The sequence below is a fragment of the Cryptotermes secundus genome, unplaced genomic scaffold (assembly GCF_002891405.2).
Source record: "Cryptotermes secundus unplaced genomic scaffold, Csec_1.0 scaffold414, whole genome shotgun sequence".
Lineage (NCBI taxonomy): Eukaryota > Metazoa > Arthropoda > Insecta > Blattodea > Kalotermitidae > Cryptotermes > Cryptotermes secundus.
The window spans coordinates 273,818-285,116 of NW_019743151.1; the positions used below are offsets into that span (position 1 = coordinate 273,818).

At 38.6% G+C, this 11,299-nt stretch overlaps 1 protein-coding gene across 1 annotated transcript; it reads left to right on the forward strand.

Moving 5' to 3' along the window:
• The first annotated feature begins 29 nt into the window (after positions 1-29).
• On the forward strand, positions 30-6,185 carry LOC111873857 (DNA replication complex GINS protein PSF3). The gene is made up of 4 exons (XM_023868894.2): positions 30-347; positions 2,665-2,809; positions 4,579-4,708; positions 5,621-6,185. The coding sequence occupies exons 1-4, from the start codon at positions 248-250 to the stop codon at positions 5,849-5,851; spliced, it is 606 nt and encodes a 201-aa protein (XP_023724662.1). The 5' UTR covers positions 30-247; the 3' UTR covers positions 5,852-6,185.
• Positions 6,186-11,299: the final 5,114 nt, after the last annotated feature.

Consider the following 11,299-nt stretch of genomic DNA (forward strand, 5'->3'; position numbering starts at 1 on the left):
ATACTTCCGGTCCTTCCGGTGGGCACGGGCCGGTGGAGAAGTCAAACCTCCTGGGTTAATACCTCTTTCAGTAGATGGCATATATGTTCATGCTGTGCCCTGCTCCCCGTCTAGTAGTGATCTCTGTCGATTACAATCGACAACGGTTGGCGGGATCGGCGGATACTGGGTGCGAAAGTGTAAAATGTGGTGTTAGTGTTTTAATTGAGACTAAATAATCTGTGCATGTTTTAATGAAAATTACGTAATGAATTTTGGTAGTTTATCCCATTACCTTTCAATTGAAGACTTATTTGCCACGCAGGAAAGGCTACCATGCAAGTTTGTGGTTCCTGTTCATCGCCTAGGTAGGTACATGATTTCTCTTCTTGACTTTCCCTCGCCTTTTAGCAGCTTGTATGTTTTGTGAAAAGTTACAGGCATAGCCTTCATTATAATTCATTAATGACACTGACCCAGGTTGCTGTTATTTAATATCAAGAAAGTATGAATGTAGTAGTTGCTACAGAGTAGATAATGAAAAGTTCAGTCCAGTGTGACATACGAGTTTACAACACTTCAGCCCTCATTCACCTTACATGTTTCGATTCAGAAGAATCATCTTCAGAGGCGCACCACTACGATATACGATATACACCACCAAGATATACATTCAAATAATAAATAAATAAATAAAGAGACAAGTTAAATTAGTAGTAGTTGCTGTGCGTATTGAGTTGAGAAGATAGGAAGTCATCACAATTTATAGCCACTGAAACTTTAATATATTTGTAACGCTTGATAAATTAAAGTATACTCATATAATGAAAGGAACTGGGACTTAGAATTCTGATCACATCCAAAATCTTGGCCACAGCACTGTTGAATTGCTTTATCCCCTGTGGCTGCCATACATTATTCTGACATTCACAAGTATAACACTAAAGAAAAACAGGATTTATGCATACAAACATGCAACTCTGTTTGTTGCAAAATAAGTGTAATTAAAATGGGAATTACAATATGTAACAGCTTGCTCCCTGAATTAAAAAGAATAGAAGATTTTAAAGTTTTTAAAAATAAATTAAAAAGTTAACAAAACATTTTATTTTCTGCAAGAGGTTTTAGTAACAATGATGGACGGTAGTTTGGTGGCTCGGGTTGGCTCTGATGTGGTGTGAATGTATATCGGTGGTAAAGTGTATGTGTTGGTTTATATTGAATTGTTGGGTGATGTCATCCTCTGTTGCTAGCTTCAGCAGGGAGACAATGATTCTAAGATGATTGTATTGTTCTTAGTCTTGTGTATCATTTTGTACATTTTTAATAGTTGTTGAGTTGTAGTATACGATGACGTGGGCAGGGCATGTTCCCCGAATGGGGGAGAAGAGGAATGCATATAGGATATTGGTTGGAAAGCCAGAAGGAAAGAGACCACTAGGAAGAGGAAGGTATAGGTGGGTGGACAATATTGAAATGTATTTTACAGAGATAGGATGGGATGGGATGGATTGGATTAGATTGATGTGGCTCAGGATAGAGACCAGTGGAGGGCTCTTGTGAACATGGTAATGAACCTTCGGGTTCCATAAAATGCTTGGATATTCTTGAGTAGCTGCAGATTTGGCTTCTCAAGAAGTAGTTACTATAGGATTCTGACGATGGTGTATAACACACTGATATATTGGGTTTCTGGACTTTAGCCATCGTCCTAGTTTTTAAGATAACAAAAAACACGACGTTTCGGAAACTGGATCTGTTTCCGTCCTCAGGTGAAGGAAAAGGGGAACACCTATTCTGTTAGAAAGAGCTAGCCTCAATCACTGGACCCAGTGATTGAGGCTAGCTCTTTCTAACGGACCCAACAGAATAGGTGTTCCCCTTTTCCTTCACCTGAGGACGGAAACAGATCCAGTTTCCAAAACGTCGTGTTTTTTGTTATCTTAAAAACTAGGACGATGGATAAAGTCCAGAAACCCAATATATCAGTGTTCTCAAGAAGTGCTCAGCTCCATGAGTAAGTAAGCAAGTTGAGCTGTAGTGTTTTAGATGGCTTAAACTGACTTGTCAAATTGTACTTATATAGCAGTTTATGGATGTAAATAAATTATGGAGATATTGGCAAGCATAAGGAATCAGCATAATAATAATAATAATAATAATAATAATATAACTTGGCTGGGATCCAGTCTTAAGAACATCTATGAATGAGTCCAGCATGCTAGCCCATGAGCTGAATTTAATTTTATAGATGGATTATTAGTTTACAGTATCTAAATCAGACATTAGTAACACTAGATTTATAGAATTTATAAAGAGTGCACAATAAGAAAGTAGGATTTATTATTTCCACCTAGAACTCCTTGTTCTGGTGTATACTAATGATCTTCAACCTCTATAAACCTGTTCTCTTTTCTTATTTTAGTCATATTATAATCTAAGAACCCAATGAAAAATTTTTATGATATTATCAGTGTTCATACTCTTGGATAATAAACACACTTCAGATTTTGACAAATCAAACATTATAAAGTTTATAACTAATAAGAAACCCGTAAGTAATAGCAATATATATTTGTAAGATCCTTCAGTACATTAATCTTAAGAACTACCAAGTTCCTTCCAAGTGTGTTACCATTACACTAGCCTGCTTTGTACTTGTGTTCATACTGTGTTTGTTTTCAGGTTTCTTGGATCCATCTTCAGAAAATGAAGACATTGCAGTAGGAACTACTGTTGAACTTCCTTACTGGCTTGCACAGTCTTTGTGCTCTCGAAGATGCAACATAGTTAAAGTAGAGATACCAAAGATATACAAAGAAGCATATAGGTCAGTTGTTCATGGTAGTGTACATCAGGTATACAGTAATGCTACTGGTCGCCCTCCATCACGCAGGTGCCAGTGTAGTAGAGGCTAGTTTAATTTGTGACTGTGTTGCAGTATAAATATCCAAAATCCTTCACCCATCAATCCACTGTGTCACCTGGGAAGACTCCCACACAAGAACTGGAGTGAAAAATGTGTCATTTTGACTTTGTATTAGGTTTCTATAGAAGTTTATTGCATGCAACTTGCAGATTCATGTAATCAGCACATCAAGTTCCCTATACATGCCAGATAATGGAGAGTTTACTGTAACAGCATGGCAGAATGTTATATTCATTGCAATATAAGCTGTTAAAAGATATGTTTGTGCATAGTATGTTGAAAAAATTACATAATTAGTCACTTGAAAAATCTGGTAGGACCGAGAGTAGAGATTTTTTTTTATACTGAAGGCAAAATTTAAGAGACATCATAGTGTATATATGAATACCAGTTTTATTTATGTTTGCAGTTACATGGCATAGTTACTGTCAGTGTCTGATGGTGTTAATCATCAGATGATCCCAACACAACGTTCAACAACACTTACATATTTTCATGTCTTGTAATTATGAGAGCCATTTTGTATATGTATGTTTCCTTCTAGTGTTTGTTTCTTTGCATTTGCAGAGAGCATGGACCTTTGGAAATGTTGAAATAATGTAGCATGTAGCAGGATTCATATTATTCATTCATTTCTGTTGTCCTGTAAGGGCATATTTTGATGATATTTACGTAAAGTGTTTAATGTAAACCCCTTTGCACAGATCAAGTAGATACCCCATTTCCAACAGTGCCTCTGTTGTTGCACATTGATTCCTTACTGTGGAGGCTGTTTACCAAGCTGTTGCCTAGAAGCGGCTTTGGTATATTTCCTTATCTCATGGTCATTGCATAGTAACGGCTGTACACACTACAGTATATTAATTATTAAAAATTCATGCTGCTACTCAGTTGAAAATATTTTATTTTCATGTCTTATTTCTAAGATGAAAGTCATGGAACATGTAGCTGGATTAGTATTGTGATGTGTGTGAGTGACTCTCGAAAGGCTTTTGGATAACTGGATTTGTTGACCACTTGCAACTCATAACTACAGGTAATTATAACAGTCTCACACACTCCAAATATCACTGTTACTACAGCACACATGAAGTCTTCTCACTCTTCACTAGCCTTTTCCTGGTAACAGATCTTAACACTGTCCTCTGCTTACGTCATTACCAGCTAGTAAATATCCCTGAAGTGCACTAAGTCTTCACTTCGGCCCACTTATATCACCTCGCCATGGACCGCTATAGAAAACGCCATTTCCAACAGTTGCATGTTCATTAGTTGATGTGAAGATACGTATGGTTGTTTGTGAGTGTTACCCAGTAACGGCTCTGGTATATTTGCTTGTCTTGCGGTTGTTGCCTAGTGATGGCTGTACACACTACGCGATATTTTTACAACACTTGAATGAAAATTACACAGGTGGAATAAGTGTAATTTTTTTAAATTTTTGCAATATGATGGCTTTGGCTGGCCTACTGCAGCGGTTTAGATCTCCTTAATTGAGTAGGGTAAATTGTAACTAATCTGTGTGATATTTCTGTGGATTTTTTCCTCAGATGTGAACATGAAGGCAAGAAATGTGATCAAATAAAGTGAAGTTTACTGCTATAAACTTTCCTTGCAGTATTGTTTTAAAAGTATGAGTAACGTGTGGTAAGTCTTCATTATTTTTGCAGGGAAATTCTGAAAGCAGATGCATGTGTTGTTGACCTTCATAAGTTTGGTTTGTTCTTTTATGAATTTGGTGCTTACCTCTCTCGACTAGAACACCGGGATTCAACAGAAATTGGATCTGTACTAGTACAGGTATGTTTGGAATCCTGTTCTGCTTAATCCTTTTAATGAGCTGTGCACTACTGTGCTTTCTCAGTATTGATCACCAGTATTATAGGTACTAACTGCCAAATTGTAGTGAAACTCAGTGTGAAAAGCATGCCATTTAAATCCTCTCAATTTTGATGTTTCTAACGTCCTGACATCAACAGTGCCAAGATGGTGGCTGTGTAAACTTTGGTTATGTATGTGACTGGTACCACTAAATGTAGGATGATGTGTATTGTGTAATGATAGGCCTTATACAGGATCAGTTCTTCAAGGAAACAAAATAACAGCATAGCAACCAAGTGAACCAGTTTGTTAAGCCACTTCAGATAGAAATATAGTAATGAAGCACAAGTATTGTAATTAAATTAATATTAATGATTACTAATACAGATCCACATTAGAAATACATACAAATACAATTCAATAACAAATAGTACATTTCATGAGAAATTGCCTGATAATGATCCAGCTGGAGCGAAACATGTAGTGGTATACATAATAAAATGAATGACAATACAGCAACATTGGTTATTATGAATTTGTTGTGTTGACAGTTGGGTGAAATGAGAATTGAGTTAGAAATGTGTGTATGCATACTCTAGAAAACTTGAATGGAAAATCCACTTGCAAAGTCTAGCCATTAGTGACATATCAGGTGTCTACTACAAAAATAAGGTGTGTTATGATGGACTGAACTGTACTCTTGAAATAGGGTCCAGCAGTGTGCTTACACTAGTGTGAGCCTCCAAGTTCCATGAAAGCAGGGAATTTTTTACTACCCGAATATTTGTCAGCTTTTTAAGGTATCCCTTTCATCATGAACTTAGAATTCGAAAAGTAATTTTTCAGGAGTGAAACAAACTGTGATGGTAGCTTAAAGCACTTTTTTTTTAGACATTCAAGGAGAGATTTCGTCAAGTAATGGACTGGGCACATAACTCTGGGACAGACCCGGCAGTAACACAACGCTTGGATTCTTTGGAAAGGGCACTGTTCCGAGAAGGACATCAGACTCGGGCACAGCTAGATGCCTGGCTCAGTGAGGGAGCAGGTCAGATCACAGCAGCGGAAATGGTCATTAACCATAAGAAACGCAAACTGGCAGTTCTTGATGACTTTTGTTGAACATTGGTAATATATTATAATTTTGTGTTCCTGTGTAAGACAGGTACATATACAGTGGTTCATACAGAAATATTTTTGTATAAAACAAGAATTCTTTTTGTTTAAAGAATTTGCATTGTGTTCATTAAAAACCTCAGTATAAACAATTTGTAAATTACAGTATATCAGCCACTTCATTACAATAAATACTTTTCAAAATGGTGGCAGTAATACTAAAACTGATTCAGCTAGCCCCAACTGCAGCATTCATTTAATGTAGAGCCTATCATCATCAGTAATCTGTCAGACGACAGGTCCACAGTCTCTTTCAAAACAATTCCTCCACTTAATGCGATCTAGAGCTTTCTCCTTCATATGACAGTATCCTCTTCTGTCCCCAAGGTCATCCAGCATCTTCTTACGTCTTCTTCCTCATCTTCTTGTCATTTCTATCCGCCCCTCTATCTTTCCTTCAATAACTTCTTTTAGAAGGCAGTTTCTGCGTAAAACATGACCAATCCAATTAGCCTTCCATTCTCTTATTTCGTGTAGGATATTCCTCTGCTCACTGACTCTATTAACACTTCTTCATTTCTCACATAATCGGTCCAACTGATCTTCTGCATCCTTCTCCAACACCACATTTCAAAACTTTCCAGATGTTTCTGATCTGCTGCCCTAAGTGTCCATGTTTCAGCTCCATACAGAGCTATGCTCCAAATGTAGCATTTCACTAGTTTCTTCCTCAAATTTAAGTCCAATTTGCTGGTAAAAAGATTCTTCTTCTTGCTAAATGCAGCTTTTGCCATGGCAATCCTGGATTTAATTTCACAAGTACACCTTCCATCATCTGTTAACAAGCTACCCAAATATTTAAAACATTTCACATTCTCCAGTTGTTTTTGGTCTATCTTTATTGTGACTGGGGTTGGTTGTCTCGAAATTTTCATTACTTTTGTTTTCTCCACATTCATTTCCATGCCATAGCACCTTCCAATTTCAGTTAGTGTATCAATCATGCCCTGTAGCACAGTTTCTTCCTTAGCCATTAACACATCCCAAAATTAAGTTCCTGACATGTTACTCGAAGGTTCTGTTGTTTGGACTTACTCTCAATAGAAACACAATAGTAATAATAGTGGTGGTGGTAGTAGTAGGAGCAGTAGTTCCAGAAGTATGTCCTCCCACAGATTCGTTTTATTACAAACATGGGTATGATTCCATAAGCTTGTCTTTCCTTTAAAAAATTAGTAAAATATTCCAGAAGTTGTGAAAGTTTTGTTTAGATCATATTTTTGGCACATTGTACGATATTGAAGTGAGTAGTCTATGTTTAGTGTTACTGATCATTATTGTCCTCGCAGTGTGAAGTTCTAGTATTTAGAAGTGACAGTCCAGGAAAAGCTGCGCAGTGGATGGGCAGGTCCATTTGTGAAAGTTGAGGGGTGTTGTGATTAGTCATTCGGCTGCATTCAGTGTGAGCAGACGTCTCAAGAGCATTCTTCCTTGTACAGTCAAGTTAAAAAGTTTTGACTTTTGGAGTCGTGTTTGAGTGTATTATTCTCTAATTACTGTATTAATATTTTATTTTATTGTTTATTTTTATTCGTTGATTTTCTTTTTTTGTTTATTTATATTTGTACATTTTTTCCTATCTCCTTTAACATGCCACCTACACGAAGTAAATTGAGTGGAAAAGTGTTGCATTCACAATCAAGAGAAATTGTTAGTAATGTATATAAGTATATAAAAGAGGCTGGGCCAACAAATACATTGAAGAACAGAGGACTGGAAGCAGCAAAGGCGACAGGTGTATCGGAAAGTAGTGTCAGGAGAATAATAACAGAAGCAAAAAATATCGAATCAGGGGCTTCCACTTCCTTTTCGACACCCCATAAAGAAAGACCTAGGAAATCTCCACTAGCCACTTTGGACAACTTTAACAAGTCTGTGGTGCGAAGGACAATTAATGACTTCTACATAGTCGAAAAACGGAGACCTACCCTGAAAAAAGTTCACGAAAAGTTGAAGAAAAGGTTAGATTTTCAGGGATGTTTCTCCACATTAAAGAAAATTATTTTGAAACTGGGGTTCCGCTGGAAGAAAACAAAAAAAATCGTTAGATACTGGTGGAACGATATAATATCAGAGCCAAACGTCTTCAGTATTTGCGGCAAATTAAAAAATACAGGGAAGAGGGCCCCCAATCATCTACATGGATGAAACCTATATTAATTCATCGCACACCACCCCATATGCATGGAGTGATGGATCAATCCAGGGATTATTTTCCTGTGTCCAAAGGCCAGCGGTTCATTGTTATCCATGCAGGGGGAGAGCAAGGTTTCATCCCTAATGCCTATGTCCGCTTGAAATCCCACCAAAAAACAGGAGACTACCACAGTGACATGAACTACACCAATTANTCGTTAGATACTGGTGGAACGATATAATATCAGAGCCAAACGTCTTCAGTATTTGCGGCAAATTAAAAAATACAGGGAAGAGGGCCCCCAATCATCTACATGGATGAAACCTATATTAATTCATCGCACACCACCCCATATGCATGGAGTGATGGATCAATCCAGGGATTATTTTCCTGTGTCCAAAGGCCAGCGGTTCATTGTTATCCATGCAGGGGGAGAGCAAGGTTTCATCCCTAATGCCTATGTCCGCTTGAAATCCCACCAAAAAACAGGAGACTACCACAGTGACATGAACTACACCAATTATGAAAAATGGTTAAAGGAGCGACTTATTCCTAACCTTCCCCCAAATTCTGTCCTTGTCACTGATAATGCTCTCTACCATAATGCACAACTAAACAGAGCCCTGACTCAAATTGAAGAAGAGATTTTATGATATCCTGGTTAAAATATCACCTTCCACCTATTACCTTCAATAACACTGATTTTTCATCATTGCGGAATCCAGACATATATAATATGATCCTACCACTCAAACTGAAATACCTTTCCTATAAAATAGATGGAATCTTTGCAGAGCACAATCACAATATTTTACGCCTCCCTCTGTATCACCCAGAACTCAACACAGTTGAGTTAATACGGGCCACTGTAAAAAATTGGGTTGCTCAAAACAATACCACATTTAAGACGGATGATGTCATTAAACTGGCAGACCAAAAATTGGCTTCCATAACTGCAGAAGAATGGCAACGTAGGTGCCAGCATGTAAGGAACATTGAGCAACAATTAGTGCCACAGGAAGGCCTTTGGGACGCAGGATGGGAGTTCGTCTTCCATGTTGGCGGTGAGAGTGATGACAGTTCTGATGATAGCTCCGATTCATCTGGTGGTGACGCGGAAGGACAGGCATGTGGAGATGATATCTATGAGGACATTGCTGGTGTTGCCCCCTTAGAATAGACCTGTGTAATATGTAAATAAACTCCTCGTGTATATAACAGTGAAAAGTGTATAATATTGTATAGTGCATAATAGTCTGCCATTCGGCACTTAAAACTTAACATCGGATGTGTGAATATCATCGAGACTAATCCACCAACACGATGCAACACAATGAGGTAAGAAGTTATTTCCTTTTGAGAACGCCTGTACTGCATTCCCTGCCACACTTGTTGGCATGCTGGAGCTCTCACCGCCACTACCAATACTTCTCCTACTTCGTGTCGGAGGACTGTCAGCTCTAAGTACTACAACTTTATTAGATGTTAGGAACCAGTGGTCAGAAATACTATTGTAATAATTTTATGTTCATTACCCACCAACACCTGTTGAAAGGAAGATTGATAAGCCTGAGGAGCAAGTCCAAACATGATATGAGAGGAGAAGAATGGTGTATGGTAACATCCCACATACTTACAAGCTGTTTCGCCGGTCTAACAGACAACACTCACTCCTAGGTCAGTATCACATTGCCGCACATTGTGCTCATATTTATATAGCACTCGACGTCTAACCCACTTGCAGATTATCATGTGCGCTAACCAATCACATTGCTGCCAGCGCTCGTATTTATACAGCACTCGCTGTCCAGTCCACCTTTGCATCATCACATGTGCTAGCTAATCAGCGCTCACAATCGCAACTGCAAGTTTCGCTCCGCCCATCAAGCATGGTATAAAAGGTGAAGCCCAAAGCTCGCAATAGTCGAGGTCAGAAAAAGAGGTTCAGGTCAGAGTGGTCGAGTTGTCGGTCGAGGAGGATCAGGAGTCCGAAGGAGTTAGAGTTGAGTTGTGATCACTCGCTTACCGAAGGAGTTTTTGAGCTGTCTCCGGTGATCATAGAGTTGGAGTGTGTTCGTCTGCAGCTTACCTGGTTGACTATTCTGCTGCCAATGTATATTAGTCATTCAGCCGGGTTGTGTGAATCGAGTGACTTAAAGGTTAAAGGCGCCCACACACAGATGCGATACTCAGCTCGGTATGGTACGGGACGATATCCAATTACATTGCAGTAAATGGAGGTCCGCACACTGGCGCGGTACTCTGAGGAACGCGATATTATCGCAGTCGGTATATCGCCTCGGTATTTCGGTCTACCGAGCGCACTCGGTAGACCGCGCGGTATCGCAGCGGTAAATACTCATGGATCCGTCTTTGGAGGAAGAAGTTTTGCTTTTAGCTGTCGCTCTTGATGAAGACGAAGGTGAATCCCGTATTTTACTGAACACTAAATCTGCATAGTTCTTTTCCTCCAAATATTCAGTATGTCATATATTTACAATTCCATAACGAGTCTCTAATTAAGTATGTATAAGTGGTTGCTATGTGTGTTCGTATTTTAGGCGAAAGAGATGAATCGCTTGGGTTCATGATATAAACTTGTCAAGAGAGGAACTGGGGGAGTTTTATACATTGATACCTCAACTCCTGAAGGACGAAAAACGGTTCTATATATATTTCAGGATGAAAATTGACAGGTTTGATGAAATCCTGAGAGCCATCGGGCAAGAAGGTATCACTAAACAATACACCAATTGCCGGAGGCCTATTCTTGCCATTAAGTGGAGGATTTTTTTTGAGACCCATAGAACTGAAAGGAGGAAATATAAAACACATTGTATCAGCAGCGTGTTTGCTTCATAATTTTCTAAGTCTCAAAAACTGTGATAAAAAGTATAGGGAAGAACTGCTACGAGTGGAGCCATTGGAAGGAGAAATGTTCCCTATCCAGCCTTTACGTCTCCCAAGGGTGGCAAACGTTAGCTACGCCATTAGAGAGCGGTTTGTTGCGTACTTCAACTAGATGACTGCCCCTGGAATTCGTGTTAGTGAACGGAACTTGTGCATAGCCTACACTAAGAATGCCCACAGTTACTGTATACTTAACCCTATATAAATATATACAGATTTTTCTACTTGCTATCTCTGTTCATTGTAACAGCCAATTCCTTCCACTTTCTATCCTTAGCACGTGAATCCTTGTACATCGGATGACGAGAATCGTACAATAAAGCATTTTCTTTGATGAACTCTATTAC

Excerpts from the sequence above, each read along its gene's own strand:
- LOC111873857 (XM_023868894.2), top strand. The coding sequence starts at position 248 with ATGAATTTTGGTAGTTTATCCCATTACCTTTCAATTGAAGACTTATTT. Across the intron at positions 348-2,664 it reads GGTTCCTGTTCATCGCCTAG|GTTTCTTGGATCCATCTTCA; the intron begins GTAGGTACATGA and ends GTTTGTTTTCAG. Across the intron at positions 2,810-4,578 it reads ATATACAAAGAAGCATATAG|GGAAATTCTGAAAGCAGATG; the intron begins GTCAGTTGTTCA and ends TTATTTTTGCAG.